Here is a 25,853-nt window from a genome sequence, read left to right as displayed (position 1 = left end):
GCGTGACTAAATCGTCTATCAGTTACTTCAGATTTAATGGGCTTAAAAGCTACTTTGTTAAAACGCCCGATTACTCGGAAACTGTATCTGGTATATGCTATCCAGGATTCGCTGACTAATACATGTAAATGCTTAAAATTAATGAGTTGGAAATTCAACGAATATCCAAGAGAGCAGCCTGAACTATATGAAATAATAATACAACGCCATATGGATTGTTTAGAATGTTGCGGTGTTATGTCACGTTCTGGAATTAATCTTAACACATGAAACTCCTGAAAATCAGGTTTCATTACTAGTAGGCGACTCTCAACTGGGGGAGGGGTTCATAGATTCACTCATCAGTTTGTGACTGCGTCCATTAGTTGTGATACACATTGCTTTGTTAAAGATTTCGTAATTTTTTTTTTTTTTTTACATATAAAATTTTTTTATTTATTTGTTGATCTTAAACTGCGAAATGTACTACACTTTGCGTATTTGCTATTTGGCATGCATTACTTTTATAATTTTGAAAATAATTTCTTACTTTACTATTATTTACATCTGTTTTCGGGGAAGTTCTAGCGTTGCGTTTTAAATGAAAACAGTCATTTATCGTATGGTTATTTCTCTTACAATAAGTACAATATCGTGTAACATACTTTGATTTATTTTCGCTTTTACTTTTCAAAGCAACTGAATCGTATTTTTGAAATTTCTTAGTTTCCACACATCTACAATACTCATCTATTAGTTTGTTTTTAACATATTCTAGCGGCAATTCAGCTTCCGATTTACTTTCTATTGCAGTTATTAAGGAGTTGTATGAATTTGGTAAAGAACATAGTAATATTGCTATTAAGTTATTTTCTTTAATTTCTTCACCTATACTACGCAGCTTTTCAGCCAATTCTTTGATATGTTCCTGCATTTTAGAACTTTCATTATATCTGATGGAATATAGTTTTCTAAGAAGAAATAACTTGTTTGTTAAATTTACACGTTCGTGGACACATTTTAACTTCTGCCAAACTTCTTTCACAGATTTACCATGCAAAACATGGATAATTTGCAAATCCGAAATGTTTAGGCATATTAAAGCTTTAGCTTTACGATCATTCTTTAACCAAATATCAGTAACAGTTCCCGGTTTTTCTTCGAATACAACATCATCTAAACCTTCTTTTATTAGAAGTTGTTCTATTTTAAATTTCCACACTGAGTAATTTTCATCTGTTAACTTTTCTATACAAATTGATTCTTTTAGAATAGACATTATTATTCGTTACAATTATTCTTATAAACTTTGTAACTAGTACTGTCAACAAAGAGTTTTAACACTTTATGCCCCTGGAATCTTACAACATTTAAATTTTAGTTTTTTTTTTATTATTATTTTATTTTAAAGAAGCATTTTCACAAGGCAATTACCCTACTCAGTCTCATAATCTTTTGTTGGTTTGTGCATTAGCACTGAAGGCGTAATGAGTAAGTTTAATCAGGCGCAGTTTTCATTAAAGAATCATAAGTCAAAAAATTAACTACGAAATCTTTATTTAATAAAATAGGAGAATTTTGCTTAACTTAAGCATAACAAAAAGTAATAATCTTCACAGATATTAAAACACTGAATTATCGAAAAGGAGATAACTTACATACAAATATAAGTTATACATCTTCAAGCATATCTATTTAGGCAATAAGAAAAAACAGGTACATACTTTGACACCGTACCTGAAAAGAGAAAGTACTAACTGAATTAGACCTTTGACCGTGATATAAGTAGCTAGGGTGAAAATCGAATACACTGCACGTAGGTAAGGTGAAAGTCAAATATACTGCATTGCACGCGAACTTTACTTTCTCTCGCCAATATATATATATCTTGGCGCACGTTCGTTTCGTTTGCCTTTAGAGTTTCATTATGCAAAATACCTAAATTTATGCTAACAGAAAAGCTTTTGCAAATCTTGTTCACAAACTAAACACAAACGCTAATAGCATTCTAATACATATTGATCATGAGCTAAAGAAGATTCATTTTCAATAATTGACCCTATAATTAATATCACCGAAGAAAATCCAAATACAGATTTTTGATCGACATTCATTATTTGATAAAGAGGGTAAAAAAGATAAATTGAAAAATTTCAAATAATTTTCTCCTGTGTTAAAATTCTGAAATTTCATTAAAACTAATTTCCCGTTAATACGTTTTGTAAGGCTGTCTTGTGTCTTTAATATCTTTTAATACGTTACGTAATTTAATAAACAAAATCTGATGTGGACACCACATGACTTCCTTGTACGGCCAAATAAATTATATACATTTTTTGCTGTATGTCATTTAAACTTATTTCCTCGAATTTCATTAGGGATATATTTGTCACTCAATCAGTTCAGTTCACTTCACGGCAAGGCAAAAATATATAAAAATTCAAAGCACCCATTGAAAATTATAAAATACAAACACAAAATACAGTTAAAACAGTTAAAAAACAATTTTTACAATTATAAGCCAAAATAAGTAATTCGGTCAACACAATGGAAGACCAAATTTTCGATGCACTTAATTGAAAGTTAGCGTTCGGTCCCACTGGGAAAAAAGACACTGAGATTGGGGCACCAACTAACTTAATTCACTATTATATTAAGAGTTTCAAGTGTAAACAAATGGGGGCCTCGTTAGGCCTAGAATCTTCTAAATTATTGAAAATTCTACAACTATTCCAAGCAGATTAACTAAACGCATAAAACTCTTAAAACAAAAAATGCACATTTTACCAACATTTAAGAAACAAAATGAGCACACCGAGAAGGATAACAGAGTGACAAAGTGGGAATACATATATATATATATATATATATATGTGTAAAATATAAAAAATAGAACGGCTTTGCTCTATGCGAACCAGCAACCTTTAATTAACTTTCTGCAATTCAGGATCTTCCCCCTTTCAAAAAAGAAAAAGGCAGAGCAATCGAGAAGCCTTTTCGAGAGAAAAAGCGTTAGAGTAGCAAAACATGAGATATATAATCTTTAAACATACAAACTATAATATTAGCTTTCGAACAATAAATTATATACGTAAAATTTTGAGTTCTTTTAAAGTCCTATGAAGATATGAGTCCAATCTGCATAAATGTCTTGTTTCTAGCACATTCACATCCTAAATTTGATACTTCAGAGAAGGATTTCCAAAACGTTTTACACACCAGATCACAATTATAAAAATTTATATACCCATTAATTATGACGAATGATCATAAATCTTAAAATTTACACCAAATTTCACATTTATAAGTAATACTTATCATTTGGAATAGCATGATTGAAATTATGGTTTTACTTTTATTGTTACATTTCACAATTTTCTTATTTTACACAACCTAGAAGACCCCACAGTTCTCTCCTAGTACACATGAGTGGTTAGTAAACTGCGCTGCAGCATTCCATTATATTAAAAAAACACACTTCATTATATGAAAAAATAAAAATCTTATATAAAAAATTAAATAAAGTGGGAGCCTTCAAAGTTTATATGACATGAGGAGGGTAAAAGGAACAATTATGCAGAGGTAAAACATGCCTCTGTTTCTGAACCAGTACTCCCTCATCATACTTCACATTTAACATACAGTTATTGATAATTATAACATTCATTTACCATAATTCCAAACAAATTTTAATATACTGTACTCTTAATTAAATTCTGATATAAATTTTAATACGATTATTCAATTTCTTAAATCTTTGGTATTTGTATATTAATTTTAACAATTCTTAGCATTCTCCCATTTAGTAATTATTTCATTTGTATTTTATATATACATTATTCTCAAAATAATTATAAAATTCTCAAAATTCTAAACAATAATATTAATTACAAAATAATTTCAAAATTTTTATCTTGTCAACAAAATAAATCCAAAATTTTTAACATTAATTCAAAACTTTTTAACAAAATTTATACTTACTAATAACAATAAAAATTAAAAATCTTCCCTGCATAAAATCTTAGATTACTTATACATTTTAATTTGATATTTTCATAACACAGTACCACATTACATTTTCAGATTTCAAAATACAACCAATTATTGAGCAAGTTATTTATAATGATGCAGATGGAGAAAAACTCAAAAAACTTTTTTATCACGTAATATCAAAAGACATTTTCTGAATATCGGCACTTAATTTTCTGGATGGAAACAACTTTGAAGAATAAATTTAGAACCGAAGAAATTAATCACACTTCAATACCACTTTTCGTGACTCCGTTAAATCACTTTCATTTATACTTTATACACCATATTTCGATGTTATACTGACCTTGGCCTGATTAGGAATTCAGATGAATATTTTCCTTTTTCATTTTATCCATTCTTTAAACGATGTGAGATTAGTTGACATAAACTACACTGGAAGTTTCGAAAATCGGCTGCGCTATTTTATTGTAATGATAGCACAAATTTTGGAAGCACTATGCGCAGAAATGCTGATTGCGTAGATACATGAAGCTTAGAGCTTCCATCTATTTTGAAGAAGAAGCAGTCGAGCCAGATTACATTCCTTTTATTTATTTAAATTCCTATTTTGTGGCTACAATTCACTTGGCGCTCTACTCGTGCCTATTAAAGAACATTTACAATTTTGATATTATTGCCAGAGAATCGAATATAGCAGCACACGCATAATTGCAGAAAGACGTCTGGCCAAGAGGAAAGCACAAGCAAAAGTGACGCATCAGTTCATAGAAAAAAGAGAGGGAATCAAAGGTTTCAGTTTTTAGTTTGGTTTACAATTTGCTGATTGGTCAAGAGGTATCTGCATTAAGGGTTACGTAAGATCGCATGATTTAATTTCAATGACGCATTTTGGATTTACAGCGCTATTTTTAGGAAAGATAGATGAAGTTCCCAAATGAAATAAAAAAATAAAAGAGGTTATAGTGAATTCAATTTAGAAGTTTGCTTTGATATTTTTTATCTTACACATAGATGTAAAATATAAAAGTAGGACAGCTTTGCTCTATGCGAAACAGCAACCTTTAATTAACTTTCTGCAATTCAGGATCTTCCCCTAGACCAGTACTTTCTAGATCATTCGAGCCTATTACGTAACCGCTTCTATAAATAACGAAGTCGCGCCATTTTGCATCAGATTTCTTCTCTCCTCCTGCGCTACAACACTTCGCTGCTGCTTAACCCATTTTTCTTTTGTTAGAATAGTTATAACGCAGAAAGTTAAATTTAATCGTACTTAGTCTAAATCACTATTGAATATGTAATTTGGAGAATTTCATCTAAAGTAAAAATGATCTTCGATGAAAATTGAAATAAAAATATGGAATAGTAAAAAGTGAAATCCATCTGTGTCGTCATTGGATGCTGCCTTAACACTCAGCCGCAACAATGTCCGGAACTCATGTACCTGACTGCCAAAATATCACATATATATAAATATACAGATATACAATATCACTCAGATCAATATATGTATACAGTATCACAAATTTTTTTAAGGTGCAGCCGAATGCAACGAAAACGAAAGATGCCCCATTACCCGTTATAACAGTCCCATACACATATTTTCAACGTTCTAAGGCTACTCGTTTTTGAGTTATGTAACATACGTACGTACAGATTTCATAAAAATATCTCTTCTGAATCCATTTTAAATCCGTTTTGAAAAAAGAGTCTGTGCGTTGCAGATATCGCGCAAAAAACATCGTTGAAATGGATTCGAGAGCGATCAAAATGGCTGTTTTGTTTTTAAATATGATATCCGAAATTTTTCACAATTACAACACTTCCTTTACTTCGCACAAGGAAGTAGAAATCGGCGAGCTGAAAAACATATTAATAATAACGTGCTACAGCTCTTTGCAAAAAGAAACAGTGATTTCAACAATCGATTGCTGAAAAATGTTAATTTTTTCTTAAAAGATATAATATTACAGGTATAACAACTGCAATTTTAAAAGTGCGTCATATGTGCACCAATTATCACCAGAATGCTTATGATATACTAATGAAGAAATCATTATCAACAAAAAGCGTAGCAAATTCAAAAGAAAAAATGAATTTTTGCGATCAATATTTGTGTTTTCCAGCGAAATAAACCGCAAAGGAGACAATGAAATATGTAGCGCGAAAATCATAACAAATGTCTTTTTGCATAATTGGATCCTAGGGGGAAAATTGATTTTAAGACCGACAATTAGTTGCAAGATGCTAACTTCCAATAATTGCAAACCTAGTTTCCCTAAATTGTCATGTTTGGGGAATAATGCAATTTTCCTGACAATCGCACGCAAATTTTCTATGAATCTTTTTATTACTCTTTTGGAGCTCAGTAAGTAAAATGATTTTTTTCCTCCCACGTTTAGTGCTGATATAAAAATCAGGAGTAACTAGACTATAATGTATGTAATGTAATTGCTAATTAACTCCCTTTGAATATTTTTCTTAAAATTATAATTTATATAAACGTTTAGATGAGATTTTAAATCTTTATTCCTTGTAGCAATATTATCAGCTATTAGTCAAAAATCACTGGTCACTGGTGCCTTAAAGTGCTTTGCATTGTAATAATGAAGGATCGTTTAAAACACTATGATTGAAACACATCTCGCTTGAAACACAGCTTTAGATTACAGTAATTCCAACCTGGTGCTACCGTTACAACACGAAGGCATGCCAGAAAGAAAGTGAAAATACCTTATAAGGTTATAAACCGTATTCTTCAATGCGCAGAAATCAAGATGTCAGAAGTGTTTCTTAACCTTGTAAGGATCATTTAATATTATATATAACCTATTACTTAATGTTAACTTCCTTTCCTATCAAGCCTCGTTTCATTTCCCAGCCAGAATGTAAATTTCCAGGCGTGGGATATTTAAATTAGTTAGAATGAAGTAAGTATTTAAAGGAACGTTTTGGAGGTGAAATGAGAGCGTGTTTTGCTTGCTTGAAGGCCACGTTGCTAATTTTTATCCTCTAGCGATTAGAATTCTGCGGCGTTTAGTTATTCATGTCATTAAGCTTGTTTACGCCGATTTTCGACAACGAATAGTTTGGTAGAACTTTTCTATAGAATTACAATGAGACACCATAATAATTTTGCCATCATCATTGTCTAGAACCCCTACTGAGCCAACCTGCAAGCTAATCAAACTGAAGCCGTTAGGTAAAATTTAGATTTCATAAACTTTAGTTTATCCATTACATTTGATTTGAAGCCAAAAGTGTTGGCTTCTGTAAGCACGAGTTGGTGCATCCATTATTTGGATCAATGATAGGGTCATTTACATCCTTTCCCTGTCTCTGTGGTACTTACAAGACATAGGTATAAATTCGTAATTGTCTTTTTTAGGTCTGGTCTAATTATATGCTCCTGAGAAGATCAGATCTTACAATCGCTAGTAAAATTAAACATAACCTATGCACGAACTTTCGCAGATTGCACATTTCTACCAATCAGTGAATAACGTTTTGTCATCATCATTGTCTACGGCCACTACTTAAATTGGTTTTCCTGCGCATTATAATTCTATAGAAAAATTCTACCAAACTATTCGTTGTTACAAATTGTCTCTCCGTGTACTTATAGCTTGGAGTAGCTCGGTAATTAATAAGCGCTGAAACCAGAAAACAGATTCAAACGTGGCAACAAAGGCCAAAGTACATTGGGGATACGATGTATGGTTTCCACGCGGTAAATCTTTGACCTCAGATGTCACTTATCATCTTCAAGGACACCAATACCAATCTTACAAGGATAGGAAGCCATTAGACAGTTGCGATTAAGCCAGTTAAATCCAGATTCAACTTTTGAATGCCATCCTAATGCTAACGGAGAACATCATATTTTCAAACGAAATGCTGTATTTGTATTGAAATTACGAACATCTCTACATTGAAAGAAGATGTTGAGACTACCTGTTTAACTGTTAGGACCAGGTTAACCGTCTTCCGTCACCTGTTTTAAGGTACTCCGTTTTCGGCCTCAAAATTTTAGCTCCTCAATGTTAATTGAATTTGGTATATATTTATTAATATATCTGTTATTAAACTATCTTGATTTCTTCTTTCATAATTTGAAATTTAGATTCATTCCAAGTAAAATTCGCAGATATTTTTAATTTGTTTTTGAAATTTGTATTTTTAGTAAGTTTTATAAATGTTTTTAAATCTTTTTGAATAAAAACTCATACAATTTTTACCATAACCTTAACGTAGGTATATTTCTAGGCACATCAGCAAAAAATTAGAGTGTTTTTTTTTTCAAAATTTTCCAGGATATATGTGGCTTTATGAATTGGCGTGTTTTGAAATTCAGCATATTTGTTATATGCTATAACGTCAAATGTGATTTAGGCACTTCGTTAAAATTATTTGAAAGTTACTTAAAAGAATGAATTATGCATCATTTTTCCGTTCGTGCGCAACTGAAAAAAAGGCAAAAGAAAACAGGTTACAATAAATCAAGAATTTCGCGAAGTGAATCATTCTTGGCGCAAACTGAAAAAAGTGCGCCAATATAAAATTTTGAATTTTTCGGTAAGTTTCCCATCAAATTTTACATCATTTAATAGTTAGGCATAATTCAAGTCGTAGAATCGAAATATGCATATATGGAAATATGGAAAAATATGGATGTCATTTCAGAAAAAGCTCCATTTTTTTTTTTTTTTTTTTTTTTTTTTTTTTTTTTTGTAAAAATACCTATGTTTGAAGAATACTATATATAAACCTCATATATAACCTAAGTCGCTCTTTCGAGTATGAAGAAAATAGTTAATTTCATCAATCATGCCAGTAGAACGAGAGCTACAAAACTGGCCTTTTCCTTTTTTGTGCAAAGTTTGCCTGTCGCCCGCTACGGTATGTGATAATACAAGCTTTTATTAACACTAATTATTTAAGTTAAGATTATCTTGTAATGTCATTTTTTCATCTCTGTGTTTTTTTTAACGTGATTTTTTTTTTCTTTTTTTCTGTGATTAGCTGCCAAATGCATGGACAAAAAATCTGATGAAGACTCTACCCGTAGTGATGAGCTAGCCTGCTACAATTTCTCTGTAGGAAATCCTCAAAAGAAAGAATTCTTCAGTCCCAACTACCCAAATGACTATCCAAGGAATATAATGTGCTCACTGAGAATAAAAGGTGAATTCATTTTTTCTCATTATTGATTGGTTATAAAACTTTCCAATATTAACAGAAATGCATTAGCACTCTGCAATATACGTTGCTAGTGAAAAAAAAAAAAAAAAAGACTGGCTTCAATAATTTTTCGTAGTTATATTGATGCCTGTTCTATACCCTTAACGTTGTAGACAATGTTGGTCTGCAATTCAATCAGAATGAACATTTTACTATCCCGAAAATTCTTTATTTCGAAATCCCCCCTCCACTTCTAAGGTTTGACTGCATCTAAAATATGCTGTCAAAAATAGCGGTGCCAAATGGTAGGAGGGAACTCATATGGTGTTAATTCAACTTAAGCTAATGCTAAAAGAGACTTATTTAACAAAGAAACAATTATTAATAAAGACGCAACTGTCCTGTACTTCACAAGATCGCTGGAGCACGAGGCTTCAAGAAATATTTCCCTCAAAGGGAAATACAGCTAACGCCTGTTTCACCGGAATAATACTGAGGATTTATACATTGTTAATTAAAACTCAAGTTTAATCCAGTAGCCATTAAAAAAAGGCGGGAAAGAGGAATAACTCACATTTTAATTAATATAAATCGATTTTAAGTTGATAAATAGATAGATAAATATATATATAGATGTAGATATTTAAGAACGAAATGAATTTATTTTTAGTAATTTATTATTTTTATTTTTATTTTAAATAATTCGCAATTTGAATTTCGAGAACCTTCAATATTACAAAATTTTGCTTAAGCAATAGTAGCTTAAGCAATAGCATTCAGTACTGTTACAACAGTAAAATGTTACTCAGCAAGGTTTCTATCCTTGCAGTAGAGTTTAAAATACATTTGTCAGCCTTTCCATTGATCGGATTCCTAGTAATGAGGTGTTAGCTGTTATTGAGAAAGCTGTTCAGATGTGGCGAATAATTATCCCCGCTACATTTAGGAATATTAGTTCCTCAAAACATCTTTCGTTTTCTTCGCATATGAGAAATGGTGTCTGCTGAAGTATCACCAGCCGTCACCATAGACCAAACTAGCATTACTATTCCTGCATCTTTTTTATTTCAACAGAACAGAGCCTTACGGGTAAAGTCCTCTAAAACGCGCAGGTTGGTTAAATGAGGACTCTGACAATATCTTTGCAAGAAAAAGAACTTGAATGATAACCTTGAGATACAGCTATTTTAGCTTCCCTAAAAAGCTATATTTTAAGCGTGTGTAGCGTTTTAGTAGAGCAGGAACTGCATACTAAATAATACTTTGTTTGGAAGGGCAATTAGTGGAAGCAGAAAGGATCACAGTCCGTTAATCTACAGCTCCAATAATGGTACATTATACGACCCTACCTACTGCTACTAACGAATAAGCGCCGTTTGCAACTGTAACTTTTAGGAAAATGAAACCGACTTTGAATAAAGGAGCTTCTAAGAGCATGTGTTAATCATTATCTGTAAGGATGCTTCTCGTACTCCAGAGATTATCAAAGCTCAGTAAGCAACTGGATATGTCTAACTTCATTAGTCTCTTCGATCATTCAAATTCGCCCTATGAGTTCTAGGAAATTTCTCATAAAATGTTTCGGAGAAGGCACGGTTAGAAAGGCTCAATGAAGCGTTAGACTATAAGCCCCAGCAAGAAAAATCAGAATTTTGGGAGACCAAGCCAAGAATTTCCTCAAATCACCCTTCATTGTTCTCAAAATTTCAGAAAACTTTGACGCAGATGGAACAGTAGCACTACTGGCAGATAATGTTGCGTCCTCATCAACCAGCTCTTTTTCATACGCAAAGCCATTGAAGGAAAAACGGAAAGAAGAAATGTATTTGTACATTGAAACGTCCAAATTTTGAGATGACCTAAAGCATACAGTTGGCCTCTCGATTGGTTATTAATCTTGTTTGCTACTTCCCTACATTAATATCGAGCGCTGCGTTAACTGTCAATATTTTGGGAACATAAGCAGGAATTCCCAACTTCCTTGAAGTACGGTAGCGGCCACCTCACATTAAAGTGTCACTCTGAAACTGAATTCTAGATTAAGTGCAGCAGTTTAAATAAAGGTCAGAAATAAGACCAGATGTGACTCTGGTCAGTCCATTTGATGCCTGTTCTATGCCCTTAATGGCATCGCCTTCAAATTTGGAAAGTCCTTCACTGGAAACTTTGTCCTCATTAAAGTGCGAGAAAATATGCTGAGCAAAACTCACAGCCAAGCTTTGGTATTCATGCCAGTTAATGCCGAACTCATAAGCTCAAAAATCTAAGCTAAAAAAATTCAACTTACGTAAATATAGAATATGTGGTTTCTAAAACGCAAACCAGTTGTAAAACTTCTGGTATGTCCAATCAAGTCTGTTCCAGATTTAACCTATTTTGGAGTGACGCTTGATAGCAAACCTGTATGGATGCCTCACTTTCACACCATTGAAACGAAAGTCTCTTTGTTAGCAAGTTCAACAAAAGAACAACTTCAAGTATTAGAGAGAGTCCACCCCTCCTTAAATGCAACAATAGGAAAGGAAAGAACAATAACAAGAATCAGTAGGCTACAATGCAACTCCAAACTTTGGGATGATATGTATATTATATCGTATATCAGTACGGATTATGAGCTGCAGAAACATACTATACTGTAACATCACGCACACGTTGATCTAACAGTAATCATATCAGTGACTCAAAAGTCTGTTTTACATATAAAGTTGCGATATACACGCACAATTTACGCACAGGGTTGTGGACCAAAACTGCGCCCAACAAAAACGCTTAACTACTAAAACTTGGACACGACGACTGAATATAAAAATATGGTCTTTTCAGGCTAAGCTTACAGCACTGAAGGCAGCCATAAGACATGCAGCTTAAAAGAATGATTGTGCAGTGATCTTTAGCAGTTTGGCCTCTAGTCTAATGGCAGTACAAGGCTCAAACGGCAGAACCGAGTAAGTGAGTAGCAAAGCTGCTGATTGCCCTAAAGACCATTGTTCTACCAGTATTCAGTGCGCGCTAGTATTCAAGGCAACAAACAAACGAATGAATTACCTAAACCGGCAGTTAACACCACTTCGAAGCACGACTACCCAACAACGTTGCTAGTGCCTTATCTAAGAAATATCACATCTGTAAAACTCATAAAAATGTCGCGGAACAAATAAACTGAGGCCACAATCGAACGCAGAACTTTTAAATTTTGTCTAAAACATCAAACTTATATACATGCAACGGCTTCACATCATCTAACGGTACACGCACTCTTCTCGAGCTATCTTAAAAACTCTAACTCTGCATCCTGGGATAACTGAAGATTGTTCAGAATTGCAATTTTTCTATGGAAATATATTTTAAAGGAGTAATAAAAAGGAATTATTTGATATAATTTATAACCCTCATAAGAGGGATAGCGTATTTCGTTCTCCTAAGCGAATATGATATTTATATCATGTTCTGTTAAGGTTTTGCAAATGATTAGTAATGTGAGCCATTAGTAATATCCATTGAAGAAGCAATATAAATAGATTAATTTAATTTTTAACAAAAACTGTAAGTAAAACCACAGCAACAAAACAGTGTAAAAACAGCTATGCAAATCACTAAGGATTGGAAAGTGTATGTATCTCTGACTTTGTAATCTTTTATAATTTTTTTAAAAAATCCCATCTGAACCTGCTGGCTCTATCCGCGTGTGCGCCTAGGAAGTTCTACAGAGCATCTTCCAGGATGGCAAATACAACGAGAAACTAGTCAAGTCCTAGGAGCAGTGAGTCAGAGTGTTAGTGTTTTTCGGCTTTTTTCCATCAAAACTGGGACATAACTTCACTGTGCTCGCGGATGAGAAATTGGACACCATTTACCGTACGCCTTGGCAACGTTTCCGGTGATGAGCGACTTAATGACCGAAGAGTATTGGCAGTTTTTGACGATAGTCTATCCGCCTGGAATTGAGGATAGTCTGCCCACCTGGAAGCGACAGCAACAATTAAATTACTCGCATGTATTGTTGCGAATAAAAACAATACTTAAATTCAGTGACATCAACTGCTATCGCTGCTGTTATCATACTTGTTTTCATCTCCTTTTCTTTTATTCTGATGATTTGTGATAGTAATTTTCTCATCGCTCCGCATTAAACAAGGCTTAACTTTTCTAAGGTTAGCTGTTGGCTTGGCTAGTCGCCTAAAATAGTTACTATGAAAGGAAAAACCTATGTGATAACTTTAATGAGTTGTCGATTTAGTACAATTTTACAGATCCACCTAGTAATTTCTAATAATGGAGATGAAATTGTTTCTTTAAAGAGCGTTTAATTGTTTTAATCTTTAAATCGCTTAGTTTCTAAATTCATTCATTCATTCATTATCACTATTACCGGAATATTGGCTATTGGAAGTCAACGTGTCCTGCTCATGACACTTAAGCCCGAAGGGCGCATGACGGTGTAATGTCAGGACCGGGAGTTTGTAAATCGGTAACAGACAGATTAAATTTGAAAGAAAAATTAAATACCTTATTCATTGCGGAGAGACAACACGCTACCTTGTGGAAGATAAAAGTATTTTACGTCGTGGAAAAATATTTCCTTTTTCGAATTGGAATGCTGCAGGTCACCAGGTTGCTTTCACACCGGGCATTATACTTGTCGAAAAATTAGTTTTCTCGAATTATGTCAGTTTACAGAATATCTATTATAGTAAGATCTTAAGTGCAAAAAATCAGAAGTTTCACAGCACACATATTTTTCCAGTAAACATGAATAATAAAAGTAAGCAAGACAACTAATTATTGCTCTTAGATCATATTTACCTTAAAGAACTCCCTGGAGCCTTTTACGTTATGAATATCATATATCAAAATCCTTAATACAGAAGATTTTTCAAGGAGTTCTTGGATTAGCTTTACATACGCCCTGCACAACATTCAATTTTTCATGTATTTTATGGTACGAATATACCAAAATACATTTCATATTTGTCGAAAATCAGTATTGTGTACATACTGTAATTGCTTTCGATTAGTATAGTTTGATTACGCCCAGACAGCGCAGGCATAATTTAACATTGGACGTGAGATGGTTTTGTGAATGAGTGTTTTGTTGTCTACAGAAAGAACGCTATTTCGAGCAGTTATGAGGAATAGCCTTCCGCGCTTGAAATTTCTGACTAATAGATGTAATATATGGGGTTCATGTGAGAGAATTAGACATATTTAAGTGTTTGCTGAATTAGTTGATTAAATTGGAAAAACAAATACGTTGCGCTTTACCGAGTGACAACAAACTTCTTTTAAGTTGAGTTTTTGATAAAATTTGAAATATAAATATCGTACTCTTTAAAAAGTGGTAACATAATTTTTATTCCTTAGTTTGTCGAATCAAAAATTCCTTAATTTCGCACAAAGTATAAAATAAATTTTTTTTATAAATTTTAAATTATTAATTTGGACTTCGAGATACAAGTGTTCGAGTAGCGGACAATGCGTGTTTAAAATCTGGTCGTTGTAAGGTGCCGTCGTATTTCTACAAAGCGAGAACATATATGCATTTTAGTAATACAGAGAGATAAATCCCGGTTAATTCCCTATCTGATGAATAAGGAGTTGAATGTGTAATTTTTGTCTTTCCTTACCGTGGGTCTTCGTGGTGTAATTGGAAACATGCCTGGCTGGCACTCGAGAGGTCCAAATTCAAATACGCTGTTTTTTTATATTTCCTGTTTCGACAGTGCTAATAGATTCAACAAATAGTACCCGAACTAAATGGTAGGGAACGATCGTTCATCAACACCTGAGTTTTGCAACAGGTCACCTCCTTTCAAGTGGTGAAGAATGGTAAGGATTTTTCTTCTCCCTTGTTATGTGCTTTCGTGATGTAATTCGGAGCACGACCGACTGGCAATCGGAAGATGAAGAGTTTAATTTCTGTGAGAGAATCACTGTTTTTTCATGTTTTCTGTTTCGACAATCCTAATAGATTCTACAACGCACTTTACATTTTGCAAGGGCCCAACAATCTAAAGCTGAAAAACAATAAACATTTCAAAAGATTTCCTTCAAGGTATCCAAAAGTGTAAAATACTGTTAAATTTTAAAAAGAAAGATTCTGTAGTATGATGTTAAAAACATCTTTTACTGATTATAACAAAGCTGCAAAAACTGAATGTATTTTAATTTATATCAATTAAATACTTTGTCAAAAAGGTAAAATAAAAAATTTTTAAATATTAAATATGTGCATGCATTGTTTTTTAAATATTAATTTTGTTGATAAATAATTTGTTTTAAAATTTGAAAAGAAAATTCAAGATCAAAATTTGCCAAATGCCAGCACGCTGAGAACGGCTACGTGCAACAACACATTAAAGATAAATTTGAGTTACTTTTTTTTTGTTTTTAAAAAAGCTTAAAAAACGAATGTTGATGACTTTATAACTCTTATTTTGCCATAAAGTCATCAATACGTTTACCATTTTTCTCAAACTAAAAATTACACATAAAAGCATTACCGTTTGCATGGGCTTATTTTCTGTAATTTCGATTCAGGTTTTATGTTCCACGAACGTTTCTAAAAATAACAAATGACACTTTAACGTTACTTTTGTTCTTATATTTTCTCAAAAAGGTCTTTTAAAAGAAAGCTAACTGAATTTATTAATTCTCTTCATTCTCTTGAGATAGGTTATTGTAAGGAGCAATATTTATTCTTGATGTTTAGCTAAACATCGCACGTTTGAATGGCTGTTTACGAAATGCAGTTTACGGCAGTAATAGTTCTAGAAATTATATCTTGCAGGCTTCCAAACTTTTCCAGTAATAATAAAGTTTTCTCAGTGCATGTTGTTTATACTAAGAAATTCCTTCTCATATATTTTTATCCACATACAATAAAAAATAAACTTTAATGTCTCTCGGGTATTCTTTTCTGAATGCTTCACAAAAATTTTTCAAAAAATTAAATTTATACACCAAATCAATATTTATTCTGAAAAACTTCTAAAGAAATAATAATATGGAACTTTACCACGGGCAAATAACTATATTCATCTCAGTAGTGGCGGAGTATTTGAACACTTGTAATTAATCTCGTGTGTAAAACTAAGATATTTTCAAAATAGTTCTATTGTTATGAAACGTATTGAACCAAAGGTTCTAATTATTACGCAGAAGAATTATGCAAATATTCAAAATAAATAAGTCAAATACTTATGCGTACGCGTGCTTATCTGCAGAATACGGATTTTTGAGAGGATATAAGCGCAAGGGGGGTTTTCGGCAATTCACTAAAAATCGGCAATTTTTCTCCCTTTTTTCTGCATACTTTTGTAGTGTAACGGTTGGTACACTTAAAGCGTATTTGAGAAGTCCAGGTTCGAGTCCCGGCGAGTGCAGTACACATTTTTCTTGTCTTCCGCTTCAGAATAACTAATGTCTCTACAAATTGTCAGGTAAAATGCACAGAGTCACGAAAGTATGGATGACGAAATCAGATATAGAATTGTCGGTAGATTGGAGGCAGGCCAGTTCCAAACGCAGGTGGATCCAGAGCTTTGCCTGCAGTTTGTGGAAATAGCTTCAGGATATGGATATGGATATGGAGAAGTGTGGTGGACACCTATTGTTTAACCATTAGCAATGAGGGTGTTGTCCAGCCACATTAATTATCCAGATAATTACATCCCACAGGAGACCCTGCCAGCTAATGGATGTAGTATACTGAAGCTTACAGAAAGAAGGATCCAGGAGATTACAGTAATCCAGAGCAGTACGTTCGTGACTTTCTCTAACAACTGTAACCACAGGTTACAGGAGACTCTGCCAGGCGTTTCTTGCAATGCTTTGTATTTTACCACACCGTGGGTAGTGCCTTTCTTTTTCTCTTAAAAAAACATTGATGTTTTCACAGTTGGTGCCTTTCGCACTTACATGCTATGGAGGATAGCTCGAGGTCTGCTTACATACAATGTTTTAAGCTTTTTTATGTTATTCTAGGCTGTACTGCATAGCTCAGTGCCTCTTGTGGATAGGAAGTTCATTATAATTATGATTTTTTTTTCTGAGGGTTTGTTCTTGGTAGCGTATCTAACAAAAGAAGTTATTTCACTTTCTGAATTCGGGACTTTTAGATGATGTTTAGCTGTCAGGGGGCATTTGAATAAATAATATTCAGGACTGCCTTTTTCTCCACATGCACACTGGTCTGATGTAACTATGTTCCTTGCATAAAAGTGCGTGGGAAAAGGGCCATGCCCTGAAAAGAACCACGTTATTTCTCTTCTTATTAAACTGGGTGGTGTGCCTATTTTGGGGAACATCTGATAAATCCTTCTTCTTTGTTCGGCGTTGTTCCACCAGTTCTGCAATTCAGCTTTAGATTTGTTGCTTATGATTTTTTTTAAACTGCAAGCCAGGCCATGGTACTGATAAATTCTGTGCATTTTGACACCTAGCTGCTTCTTTGGCTAAGATGTCAGCCTCCTCGTTGCCTTTTGCATGTACCTTCAACCAAGTGACAAAGAAATGTTGATTTTGTGATGCTCAAGTTCTTTCTGTAATCTCCTGGATCCTCCTTTCTGTAAGCTTCAGGATACTATATCCATCTCGAAAAGACCTAGACAAAGTCGAGCAAGATAAAAAAAAAACATGAATGAGGCCCATTATTTGGCACATTCAGTGAGGTGGCACAGAAATGCTACAGCTTCATAGCTCTTACGTGAGCTGTATGCTGCCACTAGAACCCGCTTTTCATGGTCAAAGGCTTCATGAGATATGGCTGTATGCCGCTGTCTGCGTCCCTCTTATAAGATATTTTCTCCCTCCTTTCCGCATGCCTTCGTGGTGTAACGTTAGCACACTCGGTGCGTCTTGGCGAGGGCATTGCACATTCTTTATGCACTCCTGCTACAAAAATATAAAATGTCTCTACAGTTGCGTTCGAACTAAAAGGTGGTGGATGATGATTCTTCACCACCAGGATTTGACAATTAGGTCTCCTAATCCCCAGTCGTTCAATATCAGGTATTTTCTCCTGCTTTCAGTATGCCTCCGCAGTGCAGCGGTAGCTCACTCTCCCTAAATACCTAATGTCTCTATACTCTCCTTACAGCGCACAAGAAAGCGTGCTTAGCATAGTGCGAACAACATGCACCTTGGACCAGACTTCATTGGAGCAACGTGCTTTTTACAAATGTGTGAAGATTAAGCCTGGTTACTGATTCTTGGCATACATGTATTGAGAAAGCCTGGAACACGCTATCGTCCCTCATCAGAAAAAAAATCATTACGATGGTGGAGATGTAATGGTTTGGGCAGGCGTTATGCTGGACGACCCCACGCACCTGCTTGTGTTTGACAAAGGTGTAGAGAGGAAATCTTACAGCTCTACGTTTGACTTTTCAAGTGCGGAGTTGGTGTTGGGTTATTCTTAATCGACAGCAACTCTCGTCCAATTTTCAGCTGGTTGACAATTACCTGGAAAGTGGTAGTAGTCGCCGCTTGGATAAACCAGCCAGATCTCCTGACCTTAACCATGTACAGCATGCCTGGGGACGTTCTTGCAAGGTCAATTTCATCTTACCATCCCTCTGTTAGAACTATGCCGGAGTTAAAAACTCCCTTGCCGCAGGAGTGAGAGCGATTGTCACAGGTACTCCTCATCTGCCTCCTGTCCGTTCTGCCGTCACGCTGCGCGACATGTCTGGGTGGATATCCCTACACGATGAGCTTTACTGATAATCATGAGTACATAAAATGCCTTTAGAATGGTGACATAATGTGCAAATTCTCTTAATTTTGCACAGGAGTGTAGTTAAAAACTTGTAATTCAACCTTAATTAGAATGCAGGCAAATGAGCTGGTTGCAGTTATATTTCTGTGGTTTTCGTCGCTTGTAAATTGGGTATGTGGCAGTTTCCAGTAAAAAATTTTACTGCTTGGGCAGGCAGTCCTTGAGTGTTTTGCCATTGTCAGAAAGAAAGCAAAAACGGCTTCATATTTTTCCTTTTTTCATAGCCCACGAGCGAAAAAAAAAGGGTGTCATCCATACTTTCAAATAATTTTAACAAAGTACTTCACATAGCACATTGGCGTTATTATCACTTTTAACAAATACGCCCAATTTCAAAACGCGCCAATACATAAATTCAAGTATATCTTCGGAAATTTTGAATAAAAAACTCTAATTTTTTGCAGGTGTGCCTAGAAATACATATGCTTTAAAGTGAAGGTGAAACTTTTATAGGCTATAATTCGAAAATGTTTCCGTAAAATGTATAAAAATTACTAAAAAATACATAGTTTAAAAATAAATCAGAAATTATCTGCGAATTTTATTTGGATTAAATCTAAATTTCGAATTTTAAAAGAATGAATCAAGTAGGTTTAATAAAAAAGAGATATTAATAAATAGTATACAGGGTGTTCCAAAACGACCGCATTAACTCTGCACAGCTAGATTCCTCGTTGGGAGAAAATGATGGGGCTCGCACAGAAATGTGCCGGATCCTCATTATGCTGGAACCAAAGTCTCCAGTATTGCCGCTAATGGTATGACATCGAGGAAGTCGGTTAAGACCTCATTGAGAGACACCAAGTACGATTGTCCAGAGAGCCGTTCAGGCAACAGATATGCTCCAAGCAGGTGATCCCCGAGTATGCCGGCTCACACGTTAGGAGACCAACGTTCCTGATGTTTCTGCGGCCGGATTGCATGTGGATTGACCTGGGACCACATATGGCTGTTGTGATGGTTGAATACCCCATCACGAATGAAACATGATTCATCGGCCTACAGGATATGTGCAATGAAATCATTATCTGTGCTCTGTTGCTGAAACAGCCATTCACAGAAGACCACGCGTTTCTGAAAGTCATCTGGTTTCAGACCTTGCACGGATGTGTACCGAAATGGGTGTAGCCTCTCAGACCGTACAAGCCTGTGCACAGTACTTTTACTTGAAGTCATCTCACGGGCTAATGCGCGTGTGCTTACCTCGGGCGTCTCTTCTACCCGCTACAGTATTGCATCCGCCTGTGCTACCGTCAGGCCGCTCCGCGGTCTTCCAGTATCTTGAAGATTGGCTGTTGGCAAGACGCTTCCCGTATTTCGTAGTCTGTCGTCCAGCCTATGAATGACGTTGACATTGGGAGGACGACGGGACGAATATCGACAAGCATACTCCCTAGCAGTTCGTAAGACATTTCCATTACATCGGCCGTACATCAAATACATGTCGCAGTAGTCACGAACGGAATACATGGCCATGATACAAAGACTACCGGTAGCTGCAAGATGCAGCCTTTTAAATACCAGTTCAACGGCGACTTAACGTCATTCCACGGCACGCGCATGCATGACGCGATATGCATGACGCGATATGCGCGGCGAAAGTTTTAAACATTATTGTCTGGAAAGATATGTCAATAAATTTCCAGACGAAATTTATTGATATGTCCAATAAAGTGTTTTTTTTTCCTTGCACCGGCAGTGACGTCATACTTTATTTTTCGTATTTTTCTCGTAAAATATGGATCGTACAGGAATGCTTCTTTGGGCAGTTTTTATGTACTCCCAACGAGGAATCTAGCTGTGCAGAGTTTATGCGGTCGTTTTGGGACACCCTGTATACCAAATTCAATTAACACTGAGGAGCTAAAGTTTTGAGAGTTAATTTTGTAAAAGACTGCTCGTACTATTTGTATGAAACTTGGTACTTTGGCATAATTTAAGTCACGGAAACGAAATAGGGAGAAAAATCGGTATGTCATTTCAAAAGAAGTCGGATTTTGTGTCAGAACACCTAAGTTAGAACAATGCTATGGATAAATTTAATATACCACTTTCGAGACATGAGAAAGGCAAGTTAAATTTCGTCAATCGGGCCCAATAAAACGGGAGATTTGCTTTTGTTTTTCCTCCTCTGGTAAAAAAATTTTAAGGATATTCGTCACGACATATCTCCTTTCGATATAACTACAGTGAGGTCTATCGTCTTCTTAGATTGGAGGAAACTGGTTGCGAAAACAATTATTTCTGATAAATTGAAATTAGAACAAGCCAAAGAGTAAAATTATCTAATGTTTGACTAAAGTAATAAAAACTAAGAGTATATGGCTTTGTATTATATATAAATGGAAGAAAAAGAGAAACGATGATACAGTACATAAAATGTCACACTTAGATCCTTACGCAGTATGCTGGAGTGAATTCAAAAATCAAAATGTATGCGGCGGACCACTTTAAGAAACGAAATTAACGTGTACGATCCCCGACAGATCGCAGTGTTTCCATTACATTTACATTACAGTGCAAAGTTGTTACGAGGTGTGAGACGACAAGCTCTGACATTGCAGAAGAAATAATTCGTTCACATACGGTTCTGCTTGATTTTACAAGAATCATAACTTCACGGCCAGTATCAAGGAATTTTAGTGATCTGAACTGTATCGCCTTCAAAGCCTCTTTGATTTCAGAGAGCGTGACGAACCAATTGCTCCTCTGATATCGTTCCATATGTAATGAATCAGAGCACGTGAAATACAGCCAATAAATTATGAAGGCGTGAGAATTTCAGTCTGCGAACTGTTTTAGACGAAGCAAGACTACAGAATGCTCCTAAACTCTCCTCTAGAGAGAGAGAGCTGCCACTAGCAAGATCCTTACATAATGAAGACAATAACTGATAATAATCGTTTCTATCCCTTCAATATTGTTACGTGTTCTTATAGATTTATGTTAAATGTATTTTACAAAAAAAAAAAAAACGCAACCAGCATCAGTTACCACATGGAGTCGCGCAGACAGTGCAGCGTATACATTTATTTCATTTTTCCTTCAGAAAATTGGTGATTCATCCTGAGAAACAAGTGGTCCATGTCTGAGAAACCCAGTTACTCTGATCGAATCCATGTAAGATTTTAATGTTCTCCATTTTCATTGCTCTAAATTTTATTTCTTGAACTCATACTCATTTATTACTTCCATGTACGAAGTAAAGAAAGTATCGTAATCGTGAAAATTTTTAGGTGTCATATTTCACCGAAAATATCCCTTTTGACCGCTATCGAATGCAATTTAACGATGCTTTTGCATGGCATCTGCACTTAAGGACAGAATAAAAGACTGTTTTTGTTTCGTGACGTCTGTACGTACATGTGTGTCTCGCATAACTCAAAAACGAGTAGCCTCAGAACGTTGAAATTTTGTATATAACAGTACAAAGTCCGAGAACCAGACATCCAATATATGAAATGATTTAAAATCCGGACATCAAAGCCACCGTCCAAAGGGACAATTTGCCCTAAACGATATTGTTTTCGTTTTACGATTTTGCGTTGAAACCTTTAAAAGGCTGTAGTATCATTTCTCAAATCGTTGCCACCAAATATTATCGCCCTGTTTTGTATCTGAAGAAAACTAAATAATGAAGAATCTGCATAAGTGTATATATGTTTCTCGCATTGTGATAAAACAGTGGTACCTAGAGCCATCAAAATTTGACTAATGTAATCTTTTATAGAATATGGTCATGTGGAAGCCCTAATTTGAATTTGAAATTTTTTTATGATCGATTTCATATTTTGTAACACTTCAACGAATTTTTGATTAACAAACTCGACGATTTCAAAGCGAGAAATGGCAACGTTGTACATAAAAAACATTTTTATTTCCAGAGCCTGAGACTGCGTATCGGAAATTCTAAAGGACATGCTCAATTTAAAACTATTTTGCAATATTGCTATTGAACTGCATTTTATGGTTTAAGAGCGAAGAACGTGATATTTAATAAATAAAGGTAACACACAAGATGTTAAAAAAACGCCGCTTTAGACGTAATTTAAAATCTGAAACCTTAAATTTTTTTTTGTGTGCTTTACGCATGCGCATTTGATTTCCTTCTTCCGCGCATAATAAAGCATGTGGAGAGTCCCGATTCTTAATTTCCCTTCGGCACTAAATAAAATATCTCGTTATTGAAGAAACAATCATTTTAGCATAAATTTGTATTTTTGGCTTCGTTGCTATGTATCTGCTTGGCCTACATCTCAAACTGAAACATTCTACATACATACATCATTGATACATATTTTATATCCCCGACGCCAACCTGACAAATCATTATTTATCATATTTTGCTTTCATCACCGCATGCTTATCAACACATGACAACTTGAGTTATGTAGCGAGGCCTAAGCAATTTTTTATGTTAGTAATTGAATAATAAAGGAATATGGTAACCTTTTATGTTGACATTACGCTTGGGCGATGATTACAGATTTAAGTTAAATGCTCTAAGAAATGTTGACAAGGAAAAATTTATCAAAACTTTCTTTCCATATGCTACAAAATAGATTTTGTTAGTGATACTCATCGGTCAAAAGATTACATACATTTAGTGCTATTTAAATTAAGAATAACTGATTTGTTATTCACATAAACCCAGAACCAACGCCATGGCTCGTATGGCCACACCGGGAGACAGAGTTTAGGGAAGGCAAAGGGAGGTGCTTGGTAGCAGAATTTAGGACCCGCAGAGAATGAATGCATCAGGCGGTAAGATACCTACTGCCGGCCCTCAATAAGCCTTAAGTATATGTGGAAATTTATTTATTCTGGACTCAAATAAGCCTTAAACATGTGCAAGAAATAGACATAAGTATAATAAATAACTAAACTGATTCAATTCAGGCTTAATTGTCTCAGTGCGCGACAGAAGCAAGATAAAATTTAGAGGAACAACTTGCCGTTAGTCGCCAATGTCATGATAAATAGCCAAACATGTACAATAAACAATAGCTAAGTTTCAGGATGATAGCTCCGAATTTTAAAGGTTTTCGGATATCGCAAACCAAAAGTGAAATTTTTCAATTAACGGGTTTTGTAAAGAAATGTAGAGAAGCGGTAATAAATGAAGATGATATAAAAGAAATTTTTCATTGTGATGACAATGCTCCTCAATCATGAATCAATTAGTAGATGGCGAAATCTGTATTATGGTTCTAGATCTAGAAAATACGGCAAACACCCATAGTGAAGAGAGGTTACTGAAAACGAAAAAATTTCGATTAACAAGTTAATCGGAATTCTCTACACAGCAATTACAAGACTTCATAAAAGAAAAAAGTCTGAAAGGTTTCAGATTTTAAATTACGTCCAAAGGGGCGTTTTTTTAACGTTTTGTGTGTTACCTTTATTTTTTAAATATCACGTTCTTTGCACTTGAACCACAAAATTCAGTTCAACAGCAATGTCGCAAGATGCCCATTTTCGCAGTAGAATTACGTCCTTCAAAATTGGATGGCTGTAGGTACCATTTTTTTATCACAACGCGAGAAACATATATTATTTCTTCATTATTTAATTTCTTCTGACAACAGTTTGAAAAGTGAAACGGACGTTTATAGTGAACCAACGCAAAATCGCAAAACGAAAACAATAGTCCTTCAACATTTTTACATTGTTAATTCAATTGTTACATTGTTAGTCCAAAAGGACAAAGCCCTTTTGGACTATGCGTAGAATTTAGTAGTCCTTTCAAGGAAGTCATGTGGTGGAAGTAGATTTTTTAAAATGTAAATAGTAACATTTCTCCGCTATTTACTGTTCATTAAAAACACTTCTGCCCTGTGTATAGCCCTATATGTTAAAATTTGCTTAATTAATTATAGTCTAAACTCAGAAACTCAGCCTATTATGACTTTAAAAGAACTTATGTATTATGAAATAGCATCAATTCTTTTATTTATCTAATACTCGTAATTACAAGAATGTTAAAAATTGATTTTCATATATAAGACTGTTTTAATGGAGCTTGTTTGTGCTTTTATAGCTGATGTTGGTCACATGGTCATGCTGGACTTCCGGGACGTTTTTTCAATTGAAACTTCACCGACTTGCGAGTACGACTATCTTGAGGTAAGAGACGGAGCCTATGGTTATTCACCCCCTCTTGGCAAATTTTGTGGACACGAATTTCCAATCAAGTTGTACTCTACAAAAAGATATATGTGGCTACAATTCAAGTCAGATGACACTATCGAATACAAAGGATTCAAAGCTGTTTACGATTATGTGCCCATTTCCAATCGAGGTAAGTTTCACCCATGAGGTTTTTGATTTATAAATTATGATACAATACCTGAGGGTTAATTATGATTAATTATGATGATTATTAATTATAATACAGCACCTGAGGTTATGTGTCAAACAGAGGAATACTTTCGTACAGAACTTTATAAAAAAAGCTATAAAATGTTTCAATGAATTTTAAAAATTAAAATCAAATACATTGCAAAAGAACTAAAATGTTTCATACTGATATTAATCGTGTTATTATCACTTTATTCTTCCTTTATTTCACAATATGCTACTTTTTGAATTTTGTAAATATAATTGTTAGTTTTGTTTTATGAGATTTTCCCTAGACTTTAACAAATTCATCCTAATCGCCCGATATTTTTCGCACAGTTATGATACTTGCACTCAGCATTAAAGGGATTAAGGTCTCCTTATTTTTAGAAGAAACTATTGGAACTTCGAAAATGGAGAAAAACCACCAATGCCTCATGTTGCCAGTCTGTTCCATGAATGGGCTGAAGCCAGGGACGAACTACCACCATTTCGCGGTTTCACTAACTTGGTCGCAACATTGATAAACCATCAAATAATCATATACTAAAATTTCAGATCATTCTTTTCACGCTTCAGGTAG

At 34.5% G+C, this 25,853-nt stretch overlaps 1 protein-coding gene across 1 annotated transcript in view; it reads left to right on the top strand.

Moving 5' to 3' along the window:
* LOC118184608 (uncharacterized) overlaps positions 1-25,853 on the top strand; it is a 593,523-nt gene that overhangs the window by 488,238 nt on the left and 79,432 nt on the right. Inside the window, exons 4-5 of the mRNA XM_085808461.1 lie at positions 8,995-9,156; positions 24,972-25,232. Of these exons, the coding sequence (XP_085664587.1) occupies positions 8,995-9,156; positions 24,972-25,232 (423 nt within the window). The remainder of the gene's footprint in view (positions 1-8,994; positions 9,157-24,971; positions 25,233-25,853) is intronic.

Source organism: Stegodyphus dumicola, chromosome 1 (genome assembly GCF_044657685.1).
Source record: "Stegodyphus dumicola isolate Sdum_Otavi_A_Nest chromosome 1, ASM4465768v1".
NCBI lineage: Eukaryota > Metazoa > Arthropoda > Arachnida > Araneae > Eresidae > Stegodyphus > Stegodyphus dumicola.
Note: the sequence above shows the minus strand (reverse complement) of the source record. Positions and strands in the feature narration are given on the sequence as shown.